The sequence below is a fragment of the Ruditapes philippinarum genome, unplaced genomic scaffold (assembly GCF_026571515.1).
Source record: "Ruditapes philippinarum isolate M1 unplaced genomic scaffold, ASM2657151v2 ctg4642_1_1_1_1, whole genome shotgun sequence".
Classification (NCBI taxonomy): domain Eukaryota; kingdom Metazoa; phylum Mollusca; class Bivalvia; order Venerida; family Veneridae; genus Ruditapes; species Ruditapes philippinarum.
This window is the reverse complement of record NW_026861677.1, coordinates 41,150-66,727: the sequence shown is the minus strand read 5'-3', so window position 1 is coordinate 66,727 and position 25,578 is coordinate 41,150. Positions and strand designations below refer to the sequence as shown.

General features: G+C 33.7%; 1 protein-coding gene across 1 annotated transcript; it reads right to left on the bottom strand.

Moving 5' to 3' along the window:
- Positions 1-2,390: 2,390 nt before the first annotated feature.
- On the bottom strand, positions 2,391-19,592 carry LOC132716483 (solute carrier family 13 member 2-like). The gene is made up of 14 exons (XM_060699768.1): positions 19,076-19,592; positions 16,413-16,562; positions 15,871-15,986; positions 15,198-15,319; positions 14,297-14,449; positions 13,819-13,975; positions 13,005-13,136; positions 12,677-12,760; positions 10,289-10,399; positions 9,443-9,537; positions 8,842-8,951; positions 6,418-6,579; positions 5,548-5,685; positions 2,391-2,533 (listed from the first exon to the last, which is right to left on the bottom strand). The coding sequence occupies exons 1-14, from the start codon at positions 19,184-19,186 to the stop codon at positions 2,396-2,398; spliced, it is 1,779 nt and encodes a 592-aa protein (XP_060555751.1). The 5' UTR covers positions 19,187-19,592; the 3' UTR covers positions 2,391-2,395.
- Between the last annotated feature and the right edge of the window lie 5,986 nt (positions 19,593-25,578).

Here is a 25,578-nt window from a genome sequence, read left to right as displayed (position 1 = left end):
CTCCCATTGTTTTATTATGAAATGATATAAATCCCAAACATTTTTTAGTAAGACGTTTAAAAACTGGTTCATTTTGAGAGGGGTGGCTAGATAAGGCCTTTTAATTATATTCAGGAAAGGACATAGATAATGATTTTTACGTTAGTTACTAATCTGATTGTAATTTAGCAGTGAAGATTGAGATAAAAAAAAACGAGATAGCATATGGATAAAGCTTACTTGTGACAATATAATAATATCACAGATAGCGTAAAATTTATGGCTATATCACACATTTAAAATTCGAATAATTCTAATAAAGCAAAAGATAGTATTATGATTCTGATTACGATGGTATGGCTCAAACTAGATTCTTCTTGTCTTACGTGGCTACTATATTTCAACCCTACTTCTTCAGTATTTTAAAATAGTTTAATGTAAAATTGTACATGATATATATACATATATATGATACACAAAGTACATGATTATAGTTATCTCAAGAGACAGTGTCATATTTACATTAAGAAATGTTGGGTCATTAGTTAAACAAACTTTCTCTGAAGCTATCACAACGCTATATGGTATTTCGTGTATCCGGGTTAAGTAGGAGTATTTCAATAAACATTGCTTAATTGTCCGTTTGTCTGGACGCAATTTTCGCAGGTTCTTACCCCACGTCCACATGCACACAAACCTGCCTCCCTCGAAAGATGTAAGGGGGTATACTAGTTTCAAGCTGTATCTCTGGCCGTCTCTGTATGCATTATCTCAGGAGCAATTGTGTTTATGAAATATGTCAGGAATAAATGTCATGGTCTCTATCAAAGAAATTGACCTGAATCAATAAATAACCTTGACCTTTTAGGTTAACTCCTTGATTTTTTTGTTTAAAGTTGAATAATTGGCTACATCTGTGTTATTAATAGATATTTTAACTAATAGATATTTTGTATTCATACTGGACAACCCTTTCGGTACCTTTAAGTACGCCAAGCACAGCTCAACCTTGACTTTAATATGACCTTAATCTGTTTGATGATAAAATTATAGAATCTTGTTACAATTGGTCATTAATGGGTGAATTTGATTAATACCTAATTCAAGATAACACTAAAGCCTAAAACTGTCATGTTGAACAACTTTTGATTTTTGCTAAATATTGACTATGTATTTTATCTATTATCGGGTATAACAGCCTTTTGGTAAATATTTTAAGTGTGTCTTTCTTAATTTTACCTTGACCTTGGTATGTTCTTGCCCTAAATTGTAAATATTGTTTTTTTCTAAAATTGCAATTCTTATGTTATCTATTGACCGACTTTATCATACAAGAACAAACCAACACTTCACATTAAATATATGTTGAGCAATCCATGTACATGTTTATCTTTGACCTAAAATGACCATGATATCAAATATCGACTTATGAATGAATTGATTTGATTCATATTTGGACAAAATATTCACGTTAAGTTGCTGAAGAATGACCTTGACCTTGAATTGTCGTTGACCATCAAGGGCAAACATAAACATTGATCAATTTTTGTAGAACTAAGTAATATTTTTATTGATATAAAGACGCAATAAAATTTTTACAACATTAGCATTATTATTGCCCGATGTAAATATGAATTGTCTTTTTCATTAAATGGAATTTCCTACTTTTTTGGTTGGGGGTTGGGAAACATTCAGAGATAGTTCTATTTGCGGACAAATTTAGATGAAATTTATGTGTGATCACTCACTCATAGAACTATTTTCCAATTTGGAATTTTTTTTTCCTATGGAATTGTTATATCATTATATGACTGCTAACCAGCTTGTAGCAGTAAAAGGTCATTATAATCGTGCCAGTAATTTCTTTAAGTTGTCATGGAAGGGGATCTCTGTCGTGCAAAGAAAACTGGGAACCTCGTGAATCGGATCTGAGATTTCATGTTTTTGTCTGAGCACTGAGCTAAATGATCGAATGCTTCAAATAACGGTCTAGAGCTGTCACTTAGTGGTCGCATAGCTCAGTCGGTTGAGCTGGAGATCGGTATTCTGAGGTCCATAAGCTCGAGTCCCGGTCATACTGTTCCTATCTTATGACAATAAGAGAACAGAAATCGTCAAGTTCGTCAACAGAGAGAATGTTTGATTAACTTCGGAGCATTCTTCAACCAAAAGTGCTAGATTAAGCTGAAATCACCTCTTATATGCATTAACAGCCTTTTTTCAACAGTGAATATGTTTGTCGAAAGGACGCTATACAGTCATGGTATAAAATCCTTTAAGGAGCTTGTCAATCGCTGCTTAACTGGCATTATATCGTAATTAATATTAATATGTCACCATTCTATTTTAATCTGTGATAATATTATCCATTTAATAATGAATGTTAATACTGTAAGTAAGACGAAAAAACATGTGTTTATAATGTAATATTAGACTTTGTAGTCTGGAACATCTCCGGAAATACGTTTAAATCAAACATTGATATTCCCCATGTGTTGATGGCAAGAGTGAGACAAAATACAGAAATGATGTTGATTGGGAGTCCAGCTAAAACCTGCAATATAAAATAAAACTAAATTATATACACAGTCACCCTTTGACCATTCTCTTTTGTATTTTGTAAAGTTTTATGCTTCTTGTCAACTATTATATTTGCATTAAAGCATTCAAATAGTTACTAGACCATAAAGTGAACAAAATGTACCTGTTCAGTTTACAGTAAGGTGATCTGAAAATAATGTTTAATTATATGATGATACTGAGGAAGCTCTGGTGATTTATGCGTCTCAGTCAGGAATGTATTGTGTTTCAGTCAGACCGCTAGTAAAGCTGTTGGGGATATTGTTTTTGTCGTCCATAGTATTACTTGTTGGCCCCCGCGGGTATCTTTTAGTATACGAAACAGTACCCGTCCATGCAAAAATGTGCTTAATGGTACCCGAAAATACTAAGTGGTTCCCGAGAACCAAATGCGCCAAAATCGATGTCGTAAAACAGTGTTGGTATTTTTTTTTAGCTCACCTGTCACAAAGTGTCAGGGTGAGCTTTTGTGATCGCTTTTCGTCCGTCCGTCGTCCGTCCGTAAACTTTTACTTTAAATGACATCTCCTCATAAACCACTAAACCAATTTCATCCAAACCTCACAGGAATGTTCCTTTGGTGGTCACCTTTAAAAGTTGTCCAAAGAATTTAATTCCATGCAGAACTCTGGTTGCCATGGCAACCGATAGAAAAACTTTAAATATCTTCTTTTAAAAAACCCAAATAGCTAGAGCTTAGATATTTGGCATGAAACATCTTCGTGTAAGTGTCTACTAAGTTTGTGCAAATAAAAGCTCTGGGGTCGAAATTGGCCCCGCCCCAGGGGGTCATTGATTTTCCCTATATGCATATAGTAAAAATTTAATAAAATATTCTTTTAAAGAACCCAAAGAGATAAAGCTAAGATATTTAGCATGAGACATCTTCAAATGAGTGTCTAACAAGTTTGTTCAAATAAAAGCCCTAGGGTTAAAATTGGCCCCGCCCCAGGGGGTCATTGATTTTCCCTATATGCATATAGTAAAAATTTTAAAAAAAATCTTCTTTAAAAGAACTCAAAGAGCTAGAGCTAAGATATTTACCATGAAACATCTTCTAATGGGTGTCTACCAGGTTTGTTCAAATAAAATCCCTGGGGTCAAAATTGGCCCCGCCCCGGGGTCATTGATTTTTCCTATATGTTTATAGCAAAAACTTAAAAAAAGCTTCTTTGAAAAAAACAAATAGCTAGAGTTTAGATATTAAGCATGAAACATCTTCTAGTGAGTGTCTACAAAGTTTGTTCAAATAAAAGCCCTGGGGTCAAAATTGGCTCCGCACCGGGCGTCATTGATTTTCCTTATATGTTTAAGCAAAAACTTAAAAATCTTCTTTGAAAAAAACCAAATAGCTAGAGTTTAGATATTAAGCATGAAACATCTATAGTAAGTCTCACAAAGTTTGCTCAAATAAAAGCCCTTTGGTCAAAACTGGCCCCGCCCAAGGGGTGTCATTGTTTTTAACTATATGTGTATAGTAAAAACTTTAAAAAAATCTTCTTTTAAAAAATTCAATGAGCTAGAGCATGAATTATCTTCTTATGAGTGTCTACCAAGTTTGTTAAAATAAAAGCCCTTGGGTTTAACCTGACCCCGCTCCGGGGGCCTATATACAGGTGAGCGACCTCAGGGCCATCATGGTCCTCTTGTTAATTTACTGGCCTTTCCGGGGGGTCATTGTATTTCATTATATGTGTGTAGTAAAAACTTAACATCATGAAACATCTTCTAATGGATGTCTTCCAAGTTTGTTCAAATAAAAGCCCTGGGGTTTAAACTGGCCCCATTCCGGGGGCCTTTATACAGGTGAGCGACCTCAAGGCAATCATGATCGACCCTCTTGTTAATTTACTGGCCTTTCCTATCGGGACTATATTCTTTTTAACCCCCGACCTTCCTTATCATTGTTGTTTAGGCGAACGCCCTAAGGCCATACAAAACATAATACAAGTTTGCCTGTTTGACTCAATACATAATTTTGTTGCTGTTGTTGTTGTTGTTTCGGCACGCCTGGTTTATCTACTTCCGGTTTAACGACATCATAAACATAGGTTCGATGCTCAAATACATTTGTAGTTGATTATAGCTAGAATGTCTGAAGAAACTGTTTATATTTGTTGAAAAATATACTGCTATGCATAATTTTTTGATACAATAAAACAGCGGGGAAGAATCCGGTGGTCTTTTGTATTTCCGGGTACAATAAAGCAGTTTTCATGAGTGTCGTGGTAGTATGCTTCAATATACTGGGGGCCTACAAGTGGTACGGCGGACAATAAAGCAAATAAAATAAATTGTATGAACTGAGATTTCAAAAGATGTAGAGCATATACCATAAAAACATGATATTATACATGACGTCTGTTTCTCTTCTTACAAAAAATAAAATGTTATGATGAATAAAACTAAATTTATTTAACCTGAACTCTTTAGGTGTCAGCATCATTAAATACAAAATATTAACATTATTTTAATTATTTAGATATTTTATGCTTCATTATGAAACAAGTCTATACATTGGATGCCTTTCAGTTCTGATTCCTAGATTTCCACATAACTGATGGATAGATAGAATAACGAGAGAGTATGGTAGCTGATTGTTTACACTTCTGCTCGTGGCGTTGCCGCTAGCGACTACATGACAAAAACCAAACGGCGAGTTATCGCATGGTCGTCTTGTCGCTAGCGAATAGCACCAAACGTGCATTGTTTCGCAGCGCGCTGTCGTGATGACACATTATCTTGAAGAATTGCTCTATTGGCGCTTTGACGAGCCATGCGACTCTGCCATAAGAAGCCAGCCCTTCGATATAAGCCAAGCGACTCGGTGCCATGGTGACAATGCACCGCACGATAACGCGCAGTTTGTCGCGTTCCGCAGCGTCAAGACAAAAAGGCGATACCGATATTTGTTGTGTTGCACGCAACGTGCAAAAGTGTAACAAATCAGCCACCATATGCATACGAGAGCAGTCAGAGCACACTTACCATGTCTGGAATAGTAAGATAACCCGATGAGAATACGATGGCGTTTGGGGGCGTGGCTACTGGCAGCATGAACGCGAATGAACAACAGACGGCCACTGATATCATCAAATACATTGGATTTATTTGAGTCTGTAGGGCCTGTTGAAGCAGAAGAGAAATAATAATAAATTAATCACTACATGCATGAACAATCGAATTTATATTTTAGTTAGAAATTGACACGTGATCTTATCAAGTACGTGTAATATTGATTATTATGGCAGTCTCTATCATGTAGCTATTTTCTGAGCTATGGTTTGTCCATTCAGCTATAAAATCAAACTATTTAATTCATGAACCTCAAATTCCTTAGCAACCCAGTCCTTACACGGTTAATATGCTTTCAGTGGCGTAGCCACATTGATCAATAGAAAGTTTAACATGTATAATTTTGTAACGAAGCGTATACATGTATATAAAATGCATAAAGCTATATCTTATTAAATATATTTATACAATTTAACAGCTGTAAAATCTTATTGTTTCTGTTATCTATTCACGAAAAGGTTTTAAACATAGAATGTCTAAGTTATTAAACGCAAATGAATATTACATGTAAATAAAATAATATATACTCCGGAACAAAATATCATGTTATGTTTAACCGTTTAGTAATGCTTTCCTTATAAGGCAATAAACTATTATATTTCTTTCATACAAGCATTTTTGAAAATTCAAACAATAATTTTTGAGTAAGACATATTTTGTGTTTTATTGAAATGTACCTGAACTTTTGCAACCTGTCAATACCATCTACTTCAAACAATTACTCTATTAAATGTCGTTAACAAAACTTAAAGAATATAAATTTACAAGAAAATGTGCACTTACAAGTTGAGCAAGAATTGGCATGAGCAATGTAGCACTGGCTGTGTTACTGGTTACGTTGGTTGCCCCGGCAACGATTAAACATATGATTAGGTTCATTACCCACGTGTCCATATTGGCAAACACTTTCAGCTCATGTCCAACCCACAGGGATAAACCCGAATCCTAAAATTTCAATCATCTTTAAATTCTTTCATAATTTTCTTTCCTCAATTTATACTGAAATTTCTGTTTTTACTGTCCATCTGACTGTTCTTTTACCCTTTTTTGTTTCATTTATATATATATTGCAAAATCAATTAATTAAGTGAAATTAATAAGCTGGAAAATTTTCCAGGTGAGTGGCAGATATGCATTTTCATTAAATCATCACGGAAAAATGCTGATGCTGGTCAAACCAAGGCTCGAACATACGCCACCGTGGTTTGTATGTTTAATTGAGGTTCTCTTTACTGGGGTGATCTGGTGAGTGGCGTGAGATTATCATCTTGTGAGGAGATATTTTAATTTTTTTATTACCTTAAATATTTAAAGTTTTATCTCAGTCTAGTATCTCATTATTTAAAAATGTTATCGCAAATATACACTTAAACCTAGACGAGTGGTTACTATCATGTTACCAGCTATTGAAATCGACCTAAAATGTACTTAATCTCATGCAGTAACTATTTTTTTAGCAATTTGTATAGATAAAACATGTACCGGTATATCCCATGTCTGTGTTTTATACCAATGTTAAGTTATACGATATCTCTTAAAGCACGGATGTGGGTAGAAAAAACATATAATTTATCAAACATGCAGGGGAGGCAACTATACTAATACTACTGTGTTTACCTTCGGATAGGGACCTTGAAACGGTATTATGCATGTAAACAAATATGGTATGGTTAGATGTGTTAGTTTATCAATATATCGTGTACAATTCCATTTAACTAAGAAAAATTGGTAGTTGAACATATAATCAATATATTAACTATTAAATTGTTGTATACCGAAAGAACAAACTGTATGCCTATTGTTTAGTTTTAATTGGTTGACAATATAGGGTTAACGCACGTTTTTCCGTGTTATAACGTCTGCAGAGTCCCGAGGAACGGTTGGTGCCCGAGCCCGGTAGGGCGAGGGCTCCAACAGTTCCGAGGGACTCTGCAGACTTTATAACACGAAATAAACGTGCGTTGACGCTATTATAGCATAAAATTTTCAAACAGATTCGTGATGTATAGTTTATACAAAACACAATTACATTAAATTCTTGTGCTTGGACGGTATTTATCCAATTCTGTGTTTTACGTATGCGTTTCATTTTTCCGGGGCCAACAACTTGGAAAATTCTCGGAACCGATCGAAATTTTGAATTTTAATTGATTTAACAAAGCTTGGCCTTTGGAGATTTATTATCTCAAGAAAAAAAAAAAACGTTACATTACTCTACCCTCTACCCAAGACAAAACATGACCCTCAGAAATTCTTAGAGTGATTTCAGATTGACGGTAGAAAAAAGATCAGTGACATCAGAATCGGTTTTTTTTTTCAAGCAAACAAGTTTATAAAAAAATCAGGCACTAAGCATTATTCTCTCAAAGAAATATAAAGAGCATTTATCAACATTAACATAAATAAAAAACATTTTCTCATATAAGTTTTGTGTTATCTAGTTTTGTTAGTTAATCGGAGTGTTAAACTGAATGACAGGTAGATTCTACTGTATTTGTTTACATTGACAACTGTCCGTTTCTTAGAAAGGGCGACAACCAAGATTAGCACCGATGTCTATACGCCGTTTTCCGGCATAGTTACTGGAATATGCGACTGGGGCCCTCTCAATATAACAAGAGCGCATGACTCTTCGGCAAACAGGCCAAATCGTCATTTTTTGTTTGTTTGTTTACTGGGCCCTGTATGTATTGCGCATAAGTGAAACCGGGCTATAACAAGAGCGCGTGACTATGTTAACACATGGTTTTGGTCCCGTTATAACATGGGCAAAATAGGGGAAAATAGCCGATTTTATGCTATAATAGGTTTTCTTAAAATGATATGATTGTCAGTCATATTTTTTCCATATTAAACTTAACCGAAAAATACTTTACTTTCCGTTGGTTGTCGGACAATACAATGTAATGTGTTACTCATTATACAAAAATAACACCCTCTGTGGGAAGCCACGCGGTAGAAGTCCGGTACGATTATGAATAATCATCGAGGTATTCCGATTGATTTCTTGGATATAGAGTTACCTCTTTACTTTTATCGTTATATCAAAACTGACTTTTGACTTTGCTAAATTTGTAACATGATAATCATTTCCGTTCAAATAGAGTAACTGCCATTTCTGCAAAAAGTAACTACACGAAGTCGCCCTTGTGCCATCTACTAGTTTTATATATAATTACACATGGTCAGTAACTAGGAAGTGCTTACCTCACTAGCCTGTGCTATAGCAAAACCTCCCCCAAGTAAAACAATAACACCCCATGGTAATCTATCTGTTACCGACTTCCACTCTAGAATTGGCTTATATGACGGCTTTTCTGAAGCAGACAAAAATGTAACAATTTTCACAAAATGCAGAATAGATATTATAAGAATTAACTTTTATCAAATTAGAATTTAGATGTCTGTTATTTTGTTGCAATAATGTACAGCACTTATTGTAGTCAAATAAAAATCTTCATAATATTATCATCTTTTACCAATTCACTACCTTTTGATTGTCTCCCATGTCACAGTTGGTTGTGTCGTAAAAACAACGGGGTATATGTAAAACTCGTAATAATCATCATGAAGTATTTGGAAAGAATTTTACTGCCTGGTCGTTCCCTTAGAGTCCATTTACCAGTAAATACCATTGATGAAGGTGTTTGCAGTTTCTTGCAATGAATTATTGTTTTTTAACAAATAGAGAATCAAGGAATTCTCGTAAAGTATCTGTCCATTGATATGACTAATAATATGAGGCAAGACTCAACATAACAAACACTAAACCATAACCTACTCATTTAAATAATAACAACGTTATTACCTCCTTTAGCAAGACCAAACACCTTTGGCACTTCGGATGGCAATATGAAGAGAAGAACGCTTAGCAGTATACATGGCGTGGAGTCAGACACAAACCTGGAATTCCAAAATTTATCATTTTCTTTAGCGTACGGGACATCACCGCTTAACTCAAAGGCATATTATGTCCCAGAAATAAATAATATTTTTCTACTTAAGAAAAGGTAAACATGAACATTGTGTCGTTCAAATAATGATTTTAAAGCATGTTTGATGTTTATTTTCAAAAGAATGTAAGACTGAATGTAAACTTATTTGTCATAGAGGTAGCAAAATGTAAACAAAGTAATATTTTGACTTCATTACAAAATACTAACTCATTATAACTGTACTAATTTTAATAAGCAACAGCAGCAAAAGATGGTTAAGGCATATGGCCTTTGAGTATCTTTATGGAAACCATATCAGAACTATTGCAATAAAACAAAGATTTTCAAACTTCCTACTCAATCCGTACAATTTATTATTTGTCAATTATCATGTAAATGAAATGTTTATAAATGATATACATGTATTGTTTAAACTTACAATAAAAAGTTTTAAGACATAAGCAGTTACATTTATGTTATCTTAAACGACTTGTTATGTAAATTTTGTAAAATATGTAAACTAAATCTATTTGGAGAAGAGTTATCACTGTGTACATCAAAACTACTTGTTGAATTATTCACTTCTAAGTATATAAGTAAGTCAAAACTAAACGATAAAGACATGAAACAGTCATAAATAATTCATTTTACTCTTGATATATTGTGTGACATATTTTATTGTGAAGTGTCAGGATGGTTAACAAAGGAATAAACTATACCCCTTTTTGAGAGAGGCTGCCGATCCCCAGCCATCTATCTTCGGAGGTGCCCGAAACAGCCATAGAACCACCAGCACAACAAATACTATTAACACTTGTAATTCACAAAACCTGTAATGTATATTAACTTATACAACAATATTGTAGATATGTTTACTTGTGCTATAAGCATGTAGATATGATGACCGCTTCCCCCATGAACACTTAAATAATACATTGACCGTTTTCCCCCATAAACACTAAAATAATACATTGAACGTTTTCCCCCATAAACACTAAAATAATACATTGAACGTTTTCCCTCATAAACACTCATATTATACATTGAACGTTTTCCCTCATAAACACTCAAATAATACATTGAACGTTTTCCCTCATAAACACTCAAATTATACATTGAACGTTTTCCCTCATAAACACTCGAATAATACATTGAACGTTTTCCCTCATAAACACTAAAATAATACATTGAACGTTTCCCCTCATAAACACTCGAATAATACATTGAACGTTTTCCCTCATAAACACTCATATTATACATTGAACGTTTTCCCTCATAAACACTCAAATAATACATTGAACGTTTTCCCTCATAAACACTCAAATTATACATTGAACGTTTTCTCTCATAAACACTCGAATAATACATTGAACGTTTTCCCTCATAAACACTAAAATAATACATTGAACGTTTCCCCTCATAAACACTCGAATAATACATTGAACGTTTTCCCTCATAAACACTCAAATTATACATTGAACGTTTTCCCTCATAAAAACTCAAATAATGCATTGAACGTTTCCCCTCATAAACACTCGAATAATACATTGAACGTTTCCCCTCATAAACACTCAACTTATACATTGGACGTTTTCCCTCATAAACACTCAAATAATACATTGAACGTTTCCCCTCATAAACACTCGAATAATACATTGAACGTTTTCCCTCATAAACACTAAAATAATACATTGAACGTTTTCCCTCATTTACACTCAAATAATACATTGAACGTTTTCCTTCATAAACACTCAAATTATACATTGATCGTTTTCCCTCATAAACACTCAAATAATACATTGAACGTTTCCCCTCATAAACACTCGAATAATACATTGAACGTTTTCCCTCATAAACACTTAAACAGTACTTTCGACGTTTGCCCTTATAAGCAAAATCCAATACTTTTCGTTATGAATTTTAAAACAAAACATTAGACATCTTTCCCCTAAAGCAATTGACGCCTTCCTTCATGAGCACTATAACAATTCAGAATACAAATCTCTTATCTGCATTAAACAATACAATTCACCCCTTCCCTTATAAGCATTAAAACAAATACGCGTAAATTGGACGCTTTCTCTCATAAACATAAAACAATACATTTGACACACCTTCCTCCTTGGCACTAAAACTATAGCTTAGACGCTTTCCCTCATAAGCATTGAAACAATACATACCAAACATCCCTCATTAGCATTAAACGAATGCATTTGACGTTTTTCCTTATAAGTAGTAAAACAATACATTTGGCGTTTTTTCCTTATAAGCAGTAAAACAATGCATTTGACATTGTTCCTTATAAGTAGTAAAACAATGCATTTGACGTTTTTACCTTATAAGCAGTAAAACAATGCATTTGGCGTTTTTTCCTTATAAGCAGTAAAACAATGCATTTGACGTTTTTCCTTATAAGTAGTAAAACAATACATTTGGCGCTTTTTCCTTATAAGCAGTAAAACAATGCATTTGGCGTTTTTCCTTATAATCAGTAAAACAATGCATTTGACGTTTTTCCTTATAAGTAGTAAAACAATGCATTTGACGTTTTTTCTTATACGTAGTAAAACAATACACTGGTCGTTTTTTCTGATCAGTAGTAACACAATGCATTTGACGTTTTTCCTTATAAGTAGTAAAACAATGCATTTGACGTTTTTTCTTATACGTAGTAAAACAATACACTGGTCGTTTTTTCTGATCAGTAGTAAAACAATACATTTGACACTTCCCTCATATGTATTAAAACAATACATTAGACGCTTTATCTCATAAGCATTAACACAATGTATTTAATCCTTCCCTCATTAGCATTAAACAAATAATTAAGGATCTCATGTATAATGTCTTATTTATAGCCACCTATACTAAAATGTTACAACATGAAACTTAACTAAACTTTCAAAATAAAAGACCGAGATAAAGAAATGCTGGACATAGCATATACTATTGAGGCAAGCTAGTGAGACAACCGTATTGATCTATCTTATGCCAAACAAATGCCAAACAAGGTCAACATGAGTACTAATATCATATAGAAATAGACTTAACTTAAAAAAGATAACATATAGATATATTATAATCAAAATAGTGAAAATCTAACGTACGTCATTTTACCAAGTTCTTTAAGATGATGTGCAATGGATGCATTTATTGACTTCTTATGTCCCGGGTCTATTTTTTTACAACACCTGCGAAAAAAATATTTACATGTACATATATAATTCGTTACAATCGTTTCTCTTAGAAAGATTTTTTTTTAAAAAATCATTCTTATACATACTAAGAAGAATCTTTTTATTCATATTTTAAAGTGGAAAATTACAAAGTTTCAAAACAGAAACTGCATTATTTACCAATACGTTACTTTACCATGTGCTCGTAAAAGTGTATATAACATAAGCACATGACCTTATTATGCATGAAGATTTTTACCCGCATCGTAAAAACAATGTAACCAGCCATAACCAGGCGAGGATAGCTGTAATGACGGACAGAGGGAACGCAAATCCCATCCATTTAGCAAACGATACGTCCGACTCAGAACCAGTATGGAATTCATACAATCTAAAATAAATAGAAAAGTTGAACTTAGAACTCGGTACATAATTATCTTAAATTAACTTTTGTCGGGTTCAGAACCAGTATGGAATTCATACAATCTAAAATGAATAGAAAAGTTGAACTCAGAACTCGGTTTTTAATTAATAACATCTTAAATTAAAAATTGTCGGGTTCAGAACCGGTATGAAATTCATACAATCTAAAAAAAATAAAGAAAAGTTGAACTCAGAACTGTTACATAATTATTAATTCATACAAATGAATCTTAAATCAAAATGTCGGCGTCTGAACCGGTATGAAATTCATACCATCTAAAATAGAAATGTTGGACTTTAAATCGGCATATAATACATACAATATATAAGTTAGAAAAGCCGGACTTTAGACCGATACATAATCCATAAAATTAAATAGAAATAGCGGACTCTGATCCGGTATGTATTACTCAAACAATGTTAGAGTCTGAATCGATATACGTATAATTCAATGAAAAAGGAATTCTGTTCTCTAAACCGGTACATGTATATAATTCATACGAGCTAAAATATATTAATAGAGATTTTTGAAAGTTTTTTTTCTAAGATTATGGCAATGCATATTCGAGATGTGATTATATACAGCAATTTTATGGTGAATAACCCTATAGCTGACACTGAGGGTGTTCATTTATTTCATGGTAACTTACTTATCTATCTGTTGTTTGAAGACAAGGTTTGGTGGAGAACCTGTAAGTGTGGCTATTCCCCCAATATTAGCACCGTATGCTACACTTAAAGCAAACGCTTTTGCGAGACGCTGTAGCTCTGGAGGTAGGGGTCGTTTTTCTTCTACACTGGATATTCCTATATTAAAGTAAAGTTAAACAAAAGTCTTTTCGACTGTACTCAAAGAGAGGTCCAATGATTACGCAGTCGGGATACAAAGATCGTGATCCTAAAGCCGTCACCTCTTATTCATAATACACATGTAGACACACACGCAGACATAACTTAAAAATAAATTAAAATCTATTTTAAATTGTCAAAATTTGGAGAATAATCAGTGTGGATCTACGCATACATTGTGTTTAAGGGTAGGTAACTCAATTATCTTCCTATATTTTATGTACGTTTTTATTACTCCCCTTTAAATAATATGAAACGAATATGAAAAATATGAATTACCCCCGGCTGACTCTGTTTTAGACTTTTCTCTTAAAAGCGTTTTAATTTTATCACTTTCGTCACTGTATTCTTTTGATTCTATGCCATCAGTAATGTCGTCTGCATCATCGATGTCGTCTGCACATTTTGCCGCCTCCGCATCTTCATATTCTTCTGCAAAACAAAATGAATTATAAACATGTTACTAAAATCGTGAAGATCTACAATATTGATATTGACAGCTGGCGATCTGATTTATTGATATACCTCGTAAATATAATTTTACATCAGTTTAAAAATAATATTAACATGAATAAATTCTTTCAAATAGATTTAGATCTAGTTGTTCGAAACAAAAAAACGAAATTTCTTTAAAAACTAGACCTCTAGACCGTTTACACGATTGGATTTCCAAATTGGTACAATGCACCCTATTTGCGAAAGCTACTGCAAATACAATGAGCCGCGTCACGACAAAACCAACATAATGGGTTTGCAACCAGCATGGATCCAGACCAGCCTGCGCATCCGCGCAGTCTGACCAGGACCCAAGCTGTTCGCTTACCAACTCTATTACAAGTAGAGAAACTGATAGCGAACAACATGGATCCTGATCAGACTGCGCGGATGCATTGTATTTTTAGCACTTCATAGACTTTATTCCTCGGACCTCTGACTGTGCTGAAGACTTCACCTGTTCGCTTTTCACCGCTGTGGGTTCAAACTCCAACAATGATAGATTCTTTAATGCGTTCCAGCTACGCAGCTAGCTTAACCTTTTACCATGATGGGATTGTCTACTTACGTCACGATCAAACAGATTCGCGCCTGTGTCATATCGTTTTAAAGTAGGACTTCGGGGTTGTTTTTGTTGTTGTTGTTGTTGTTGAAAAAAAACTGAAGAGAATTCATGAACGTTTACCTTCGGCTTCCTCTATATTGTTGATGACAGCGTCTATAATAGGCAGCATCATAGAGGTCGCTGCAGTGTTGCTGATCCACATTGACAGGAACCACGTCGTCACCAATAAACCGCCCATTAATCTTTAAACAAAGGTTACATGTATTTATGTTTATTTACAAACTAAAAGTAAACATCCGTAAAACTGGGTCGTGAACGGTTATTTACACTTATATTGTGATTTAAGAAATAAGTCATCGTCTGTGATAATAAAAGCAAAATTCTCAAATGATGAAATAGTCAAAATAGTTTTGACATAAACGAACGATGGTGGTAAGGGATAACGCGAATTTTAAACCGTTTTATCAAGCTTTTTTATCGCATTTTTATACCTTAGATGGTAAAAAATCAGTATATGCTAAAATCTCAATTGATAATTGATTGAGCTTTTAAAAATGTTCGCACCATATACAAAGCAACAATTTACTAAAAAAGCAAATTACCTAACGTGATGGACGAATGTTGTTTAATTTTTATTTACAAAAATGTACTTTCAGTGGCAGACATTGTTTCTTTCTTCGCTCAAAACCGCTTGCACCACTGAAAATGTTTCACGATTTTAAATTGCTATTTTCCCAAAATGTGTCGCACTATTTTGGTTATATGTTTGTAATTAATGTATAATGTTACTTACAACATTGGTTGGGCACCTACTATCTTCATTACATATAAAGATATACGTATATGTAGCCTACTCTCTTCAAGTGCTCCAGCTATAATCAAGCCGCCCAGAAACAACATTGTTGTGTCCTGAAAATACCAGGAATGCAACAAATATCCTTACGTCATATATAAAAGCTTGGCTTACATAAAGCCGTTACTGTATGAATTCAATATTCATTTATGCTGGAAGTTCTTTCAACTGAGTGTAATCACGTGCGAGTCTGCTTCCTGACACTGGAAGTAACACATAAAGACTCATGACCGTTACCACAGTAGGATTTGAACTCACGAGCCCTTGATTGGGAGGCAGACACCTTTACCAAGAAACAAATGCTAGACAAAGTTCTTCACTGTATTCATCACAGTTTAGGTCTCTGAAAATTTTCGTTCATAAATACGATTTACATATCATTACTTTTTCAAAATTTATTTCCAATATTTTAAAATGTTCAGACGATCTGATCGACCGATCGCTTGATTGATTGATTGACTTTGATTGACTCAACCACTAACCTTGATGTATACTCCACTGATAACGGACGCCTTGACCACGCCTAGTAACGGGAACAGGAATATGGGCATGAGTGCTGTCACGGGGATCGGGACCGCCTCGGTTAGCCACAACAGAGCCATCACCATAATTACATAGGCGCATTTTGATTGCTGGAATTAAAAATTCACGTACGAATGTGTCACACTGAACTAAGAGTGTTTAATGAACTATATTTTTCACTGTCATAAAACTTGACCTTTGACAAAAACCACTCTCGTGGCAACATAAAATAACAATACAATTAGCGTCTTAAGTGCTCATGTTAAAAGTGTTAGTGTTGACTGAAATGTATGATGAAATGAAGTAATTTTCAAGGCTAAGATACCGCATGTCAATCTTAGAAACAAAAACCTGACATGTCGTATCTATAGTTCTACAAAAGGTACCTTACTGTTTATGGTGATATATGATGATGATGATGATGATGTTGATGATGATGTTGAATATGATGCTGCTGCTGATGATGATGATGCTGATGCTGCTGCTGATGATGATGATGCCCATTCTGTACCAGAACTAACTGGTAAAAAGTCTTGACTTCAGCATAACTTGCTAGTCAATTTTAACAGTATTAAGAAGCCGGGCGAATACGTCTAGCTGGGTGTTTAAATACGCGTACAGTGTACTTAATACAAATAAAGTGATTTAAACATAAGTTGATGATTTTTATCCAAAGTAATGCTGTGGTCAATTTTCAAAATACTCGTAAAATGTCTCTATTATTCAACACACATTGACTTTACCCAAATTAAAAAAAGATATTTCTTTTCAAATTTTAAAACTGTAATTTTGTAGACGTACAGGCAGCAGACCAATAGCTTTATATATTGGGATCACATGATCAAAAATCGTTCATTTTGTTCAACTAAGCTATGCGTCCATCTTCAATTTTCAAAATTACCGCCATTTGCAAGATGGCCACCAAGATGGCTTCCATAAGATGGAATAATAATACACATTAAAGGTAATTTAAAAAGTAGATTATTCAAGGGTCAATGCATCTTTTTTGATGCATTAACATCTGCAGAAGCACGAGGCCACATTTAAAGAGCAGAAGATTTAATAAGTCCGAGGGCTTAATGTATAAATTATAGTTCATTGGCCGGATACTAAGTTACGTTTGATATTAAGGACGTGTACCAATGGTGCGTGCTTGCATGCTTTTTGAAGTGGTAGAGAAGCTAATCTCCGCCTTCAATGTCGCTTTTTTCATTATGAAAAAAAATATCGAACCAAATTAATGTTATTGAAGAGAGATTCAGCAATTAGATGAAATCACAGACATAATTTACCGTATCATATTTTCGACATGCTAGTTGCATGTGTCTGCTTTGTTACGATTTTTCTCAGAAAAAAAGAAGACACAAATGGGAATATAAATGCCGCACAGTACCCCTGTAAAGGTCTTAAAAAGTATTACATGTATGTTCCAGTCGAATATAAATTTTAAAGTCTTCCTGCGCCGTTCAATGCCAAATTTCTACACAGGAACCACTGCATGGAATTCCTAAGAAAGCTTTACTACCAACTGGAGGTGTGTATGATAGTGGCATGTTCCGTAGCCGTGATTTTCCAAAAAAGTAAATACGCTTTTATGCATTAACCAAGCAAAAACATTCTTGACGCAAAATAATATTGCCTCGAACTCATCGAATCTTCACAGGCAACATTTAGTTGGGTTTTACGTGGCACCAACACAATATAGGTCATATGGTGACTTCCCAGCTTACTGGTGGAGGAAGACCTCAGGTGCCCCTCTGTGCATTATTTCAGGCACAAATGGGCACTGAATAGAAAACTACCGATTTTCTGTGTAAAGACTAGGATAGCTTTCTCACATGTAGACTCCGACGACGCTTGAGGGGCTCGGATCTACAGAGGTGACAGGCAAACGGTTTGAAGTCAAAAACCTTATACACTCGGCCACGGACGCCCAAAATTAAGTTAATAAAATGATTTTCAAAAGACTTGTGACGTAAAATGTTTTTTTTTTTGTGTAATGCCCACACCCTTGGAAGTGCATAACGAAACTGCTGTCGCTTTGCCCGCCAGTTGGTCCATACTTGCAATTTGACATCTTAGGTGTTTTTTGCACAGATTTACATTACGGTTAATATATAACTCGAGTTAAAGTGGGGTTAAAATAAATTGTAGGTTTTAAAAGATTAAAAGAATAATCTTGTAATGTCACGAGGCTGTCAGTTTGTAAATGGGACTATTTTTCAGCAATTGGGTGGATTTTAATAGAAAGTTTTATTGCTAAAAGGCATTTCCCAGGTGTTCCGATTCAATTATTATTCAAGAAATGCTTCTTTAAGGCATTGTTTCTGTTTGCCACACTGGTTAACTGTGACATGTATATAAATTGCACTAATTGGGAGTAAAACAACCCTCAAAAGCAAAAGTTCATTGAGTTTGAAAACAAAATGATTAAAATTATTTTAGCGGTCACTATGCACGTAGTATTGTCTTTGGTAATTTAAAAAAAAAATACACTTTTTTCCTTAATAATAAAAAAGGCTCTCTCAGATCAAAGACACAACTATTTTTAAATTCTCTGAAATATATGTGTAGCCATATAGGATATTTAAATATAAAGTCATGATTACAATAATATACTTACTCGTTCAAAATCTGGAGAATAATCCACAGCTAGGCTGATAGGGATCACGAATGCTAAAATGGTGGCTATGACCGGCTTCAAGGGCCAAATAGCACGTAAAATCTTCCTCATTTTCACAAATTATTAACCTCAGTGTATGTTATAATATTACTTTCCTTTAGTAAAAAGTGTGCATTATTTAAGTTATGTGAAAATGATCGTTCTAATTTACATGCACTTTTTTGAAGTTAAAGACGCACTTTCTTGTAGTTATAAATGCACTTGATGGCAGTTATGAATGCACTTCGGTGCAGTTATAAATGTTCTTTCTTGTAGTTATGAATGTTCTCTATTGAAGTAATCAATGAACTTTGATGTTTCTATAAATGAAATTCATTTTATTGTAGTTATAAATGAACTTTTTTGTATACATAAATGCACTTTATTGCAGCTATGAATGCGTTTTATTGTAGTTATAGATTAATTTTCTTGTAGTTATTAACGCACCTCGTTGTAGTTACTGCAATTATGGATGCACTTTTTGCTGCAGTAATAAATGTTCTCTCTTGTAGTAATAAACGCACTTGTAGTTAATAATACACTATCATAGATAATGCTATGAATGCTATGAACATTATATAGTCCAAAAAGTACATCTGTAACAAATAATCAACACTGTTGGCGTAAAGTATGTTGACACACTGTTTATATTTATATGATAACTGGATAAACGGCTGTGCCAATATATTTATGTGACCTATTACAGATATTGCCTCATATTAACGTCCGTCCAATCTGTCTTATTATACGTTACTTTTGTTTGCTTACTTGTTTTGTTTGTAGTTGCAATATAGGTGTTGTTGTTGCTTTTGTTGTTATTGTTGCTGTTATTGTTGTTGTTATTGTTGTTGTTGTTGCTGTTGTTGTTTTCTTATATTTTTTGGTGAAAATCTATTAAATGCACACATTGGCTTCATATAAGTTATTTTATACTTTTTTTCACCAAATATTCTGAACTGATATTAAACACTGTGCATAAATATATATCCGCACTATTTTTATCGATATTGTTTGTATTCGTAATTTAACTAATTTTTTTCAATCGTTGATTTTGTACACATTATTTATATAAAACACTTTCTTAAGCAATCAATGCAATAATGAACATTTCTGATTTCTTTAAAAACAGTCTAACGCCGTCAGAAATGAGTTTATTACATTATATAACGAAATGTTTTAAAACAACGAAACGTTCTTTAATTAAACGTAAAAGATGATTACAGTTTTTATGGACGCTACATTTCGTTGATAAATCACACTTCATGTAATCATGCTAGTTCTATATGCAAACATTAGGTCACCAGATAACTAAGGACACATATTTAAATACTGAGTTTAACCGGTTTTTGCTAGCTTTGGAGGTAATGCCCTTTAAGTTATCACAGTTTTCTGATCTTAAGGTATCTCATCCATCACTGTGGTTATAATGGTTATTTTATAAGTCACTAAAACTTCGCAAGCACAGAATATCATCCAAGTTCAGGTTAAACATATGTCTCAAACGTATGTCACATTTTTATAATTGTGAAATGAAGTATCTTAGTTACAATGTAAATGTCAATAATTTAGATCGATTTTCCCCTTTCAGTATACAGAGTGATTATACAAAAAAAAAAGAAACTAAATAACTACAAAGATACACGCGTTAATAAAAAATCATTGTTTATTACAACTGATAAAGTGCTCTGAACCAGTAAAATTATGTACATTTTCAAAATAGTTTTCAAATAATCTCTACATATCTATTCCGGTACAAGTCAATCCAGCCCCAAGTCAATCCGGTCCCAAATTAGTAAATCCGGCCCCAAGTTATCAAAACCGTCCCCTTTTTGTTATTATTTTTTAAGCCCTACTTTTTCTTCATTTACTTGTTCTACTCAAGAAAAAATATGAATATGTACAACTACGCCAGATTGGTCATACAAGGATGTACCTGAATACTGATGCAACAAAAATCTTAAGTGAATTCTTTAGTCACATCACGCATGGATAATTGTAATGCACTTTTATATGGTGTACCTAAAACGACGTTGAAAAAACTACAACATTTTCAAAACACTGCTGCCCGCATAATCACAAGATCATCCAGATTTAAACATATAAGTCCAGTATTGAAGGAACTATACTGGATTCCTGTGGTTTACCGAGTGGACTTTAAAATCTTTGTGCAAACTTACAACGGCCCTTTAATATTTATTTTAAAGTTTGACCGGACTACTACTCTTATACCACTAATGCAATTTCAATGAAACGTTACAGGCTTGATAGCTCAAGTGCTTGCGCATGTTACACAGGGTTTCCGGTTGAATAATTTATTTGGCTGAATCACAGGAGCTTGTCTGGATTACTCTTTAGGAACTACTAGTGCAATTTCATCAAAACTTTACAGGATCAATATTATGTATAGTTTTGCATATCATGAACATTTTTTTCGATTTCATTGGTTTTTTTAAGAGTTATGCCCCTTAAAGATTTTATTTTTTAATGTGTCCGGACTACTCATCTTATACCACTAAAGCAATTTCAAAGAAACAGGATTGATCTGTAGCTCAAGTGCTTGCGCATGTTACACGGGTTTTACCTGTGGAATTATTTATTTTGCTGAATCATGGCCCTTTAAAAAAATGTGTGTGCGTGCGCGTGTGTGCGTGCGTGTGTGTTTCTCAGAAATTACTGGTACAATTTCATCCAAACTTTAAAGGAATGATAAATACTAAGTCTAGTTTTGCATATAATCGGCTTTTTATGGTTCGATGATTTTTGCCAAAATTATGACCCTTTAATTATTTTTATTTTTGTCCGAACTACTCCTCTTATACCACTTATGCAATTTCAATGAAAATTTAAAAGATTGATTTGTAGGTCAAGCACTTGGGCATATTACACGGGTTTCCGTTCGAATGATTTGTGGCGGAGTTATTGCCCTTGAATAAAAAAAAACGCAACCCGTTTTGTCCTGTTAATGATTTTTGTGTCTCCTGATACACAGTAGGTGACATGTGTGATCACTGATCGCTCTTTTTTATCTTGATATTTTTTTAATTTTTTTTTTTTTTTTGCATGAATAGAAAAAGTTAATGAAGAAAAAATAGTGCTAAATAAATAATAATAAACTTTTTCTCTCCTCCCAACTGCGGGTATGTACATGTAGAGACGGTTCTCTGAAGGGTTTGTTGCGGATTAAGAAAACACAAGTAAGTCATAAAATATTTTCAAAAGATTCTAGTTTAAAAAAGGGTGCTTCATTTTTTTTCAGGCTATTACTAGTAAAGAAACATTACCCATGTAGACAGAAGTTAAAGCATTATCTATATGTGTTTACGAAAATGCATCGAATAAAGACATGAACAAATAATAAAGTTAATAAAGGGTTTTTTTTTCTACAATTAATATTTCTTTGTTTGTTGATTGATCTTAACCGTTTAACTGTTACTACAACAACAACTTAAATAAAACATCGTGACTACCTGAAAGAAGCAATTTAAGATAGTAAGCATACAACATTAAAACTGAGAAATCTATGGAACGCCATAGCTGCCTTATATTCACTTTTATCAAGTCGTGATGTCCTTTGGATAAATGGTGATGTCGTTTTATAGATGGTGCTATTGTTTTGATAGATGGTTATGTAATTTAGATATATGGTTAAGTCTATTTGAAATATTGTGCACTGATCGATGGTGTTGTCGTTTTTACATATGGTGATGTCGTTTTGATAAATGGCGAAGTCGAATTGATATATGATGCTGTAGTTTTGTTAAACGGTGTTGTGAGTTTTAAAGATGTTGCTGTAATTTTGATATATGGTGATGTCGTTTCAATAGACGGTGCTGTGAATTGGATAAATGGTTATCTTGTTTTGTAAGATGGTGCTGTGGTTGTTATAGATGGTGCTGTAATTTTGATAAATGATTATGTCGTTTTGTTAGATGGTGCTGTGGCTTTTATAGATGGTGCTGTTATTTTGATAAATGGTTATGTCGTTTTTGATAGATGGTGCTGTGGTTTTTATAGATGGTTATGTCATTTTGTAAGATGGTGCTGTGGTTGTTATAGATGTTGCTGTTATTTTGATAAATGGTTATGTCATTTTGTTAGATGGTGCTGTGGTTGTTGTAGATAGTGCTGTAATTTTGATAAATGGTTATGTCGTTTTGTTAGATGATGCTGTAATTTTGATAAATGGTTATGTCGTTTCAATACACTGTGCTGGGGATTTGATAAATGGTTAGGTCGTTTTAATTGATAGTTCTGAGTTTTTTTATAAATGGTTATGTCGTTTTGAAATGTTGTTATGCCGTTTGGTATATAGTTATACTGATTTGGTATATGGTGCTGTCATTTTTTTACATGGTGCTGTGTTTTTTGTACATGGTGATGTCTTTCTGAACTGTGGAGATGGTCATTTACTTACATTTACTTATTTTTGAGAAAAATATGGCAAAACCTCCTTTAACCCTTTACCTCATATAGACGTGATTTGACGGCTTGTCGACCCCCCCCCCCCCTACCCTTTTGAGGCCTCAAGACAGTACAAAATGCCCTATTTAAGCCCTAGACACTGTTTTTCGTTTGAGAAATGTTGTTAAAAAATGACCATATTTTCGGCGCCGCCCCCATCAAAATGGTACATCAAGGGGTTGTCAGAAAGGGGATGTGCCCCCTTCTGTTTGTGGGGTTTGAAGGGGGCGACAGTCCCCCTAATCGCCAAGAACATTTTGGACATGTGACAGGCTAAAATGGCCTCAGGTCGATCGTAAGGTAACGTGTAACCAACGCTGAAAAGCCTTTTGCTCTATCTCAATCCATTTAGAAGTTGCAGCACTTGAAATCAGTTTTGATGGAAAAAAAAACAATGCAAAATAGTGATTTTTGGCAATTTTAAGACGTTCCCCCTTTGCCAATTTTACAGGAAATTTAAGATTGAGCATGCTGTTACATGTACAGAGGCTATTGTCCAGTCAACATTTGTGCCAATTTTCATCAGTATCGAAGCATTTTTCATAGTTCCATAGCAATTTGAACTTGTAACAGGAGGCTTTCCAATAAAAAAAGGCCATTTTTGACAATTTGCTCATCAAGGAAAGGGTTAAATGTTTTTCTCTGAGATTAATAAATTAAAATTAAAGTTGAAATGTTTAACTGGTGGAAAACAAGGGAAGCAATTTTGAAAAACCTTGGAATGGGTAACTTGTGGACATTGTTTGAAAATGAAAAGATCACGCCTGATTTTGTCTGCAAATTATCTATGCAGGAAATGAAATACTTTAGGATAAATAACAGTCAAGATATGATGAAGCTCAGATAAGAGTGTATTGAATTTGTCGGAAAAACGTCTCCATTTTTTAAAATAACCAATCAAAATGTTCCGGTAAACAAACAGGTCATCTATAAATAGTTCATCATCATCGTAATAAAAAATCACAGAATCATACATCAAAATAGTATCACCGTGTATAAAACGAACATCACCACATAGCAAAATAGTATAACCATTTATAAAAAGAACATCACCACATAGCAAAGTAGTATATCCATTTATAAAAAGAACATCATCATGTAGCAAAATAGTATCACCATGTATAAAAAGAACATCACCACATAGCAAAATAGTATAACCAATTATAAAAAGAACATCACCACATAGCAAAGTAGTATAACCATTTATAAAAAGAACATCATCATGTAGCAAAACAGTATCACCATGTATAAAAAAAAAACATCACCACATAGCAAAATAGTATAACCATTTATAAAAACAACATCACCATACATCAAAATAGTATAACCATTTATAAAAAGAACATCACCATATAGCAAAATTACAGCACCATTTATAAAACCAACATCACCTTATATAAAATGACACCACCAGGTACCAAAGTGACACCACCATATATCAAAACGAGCTCACCATTTATCATTACTGCAGCACCATGTATAAAAACAACATCACCATATATATAATTATATCACCAATAATCAAAATGACATAACCACCTAACAAAACCACAGCACCATCTGTCAAAACGACATCACCATTTATCAAAACCACAGCACCATTTACTTAAACTACAGGACCATCTATCACAACTACATCACCATTTATTAAAACCACATAACCATTTATCACAACCACATCACCAGCTGACAAAAGGACATGACCACTTTTGAAGTGTTTATATAAGGCAGCTATGGCGTTCCATAGAAATCGTATAATACGAAATGATTTATATACAGTATACAAATGTAGTTTGAAAATCCTTTTTAAATAAATACCTCATTGATAAACAAACAAAAAAGGAGAAAAAAAGTAAAATATCATCTGAAAAATAATAATTTAATTTAATTTAATATATTTTGAAAATCTGTTTTGGGGCCGAATTTACCAATTTTGGGGCCGGATTAACCAATTTTAAGGCCGGATTCGCCGATTTTGGGATCGCATTGATCACATAGAAAGA

Coding starts and splice junctions, on each gene's coding strand:
- LOC132716483 (XM_060699768.1), bottom strand. CDS start 19,186: ATGAGGAAGATTTTACGTGCTATTTGGCCCTTGAAGCCGGTCATAGCC. Junction 13,137..13,818: donor TTCAAACAACAGATAGATAA/GTAAGTTACCAT, acceptor TATTTATTTTAG/ATTGTATGAATTCCATACTG. Junction 12,761..13,004: donor ACATTGTTTTTACGATGCGG/GTAAAAATCTTC, acceptor TTTTTTTCGCAG/GTGTTGTAAAAAAATAGACC.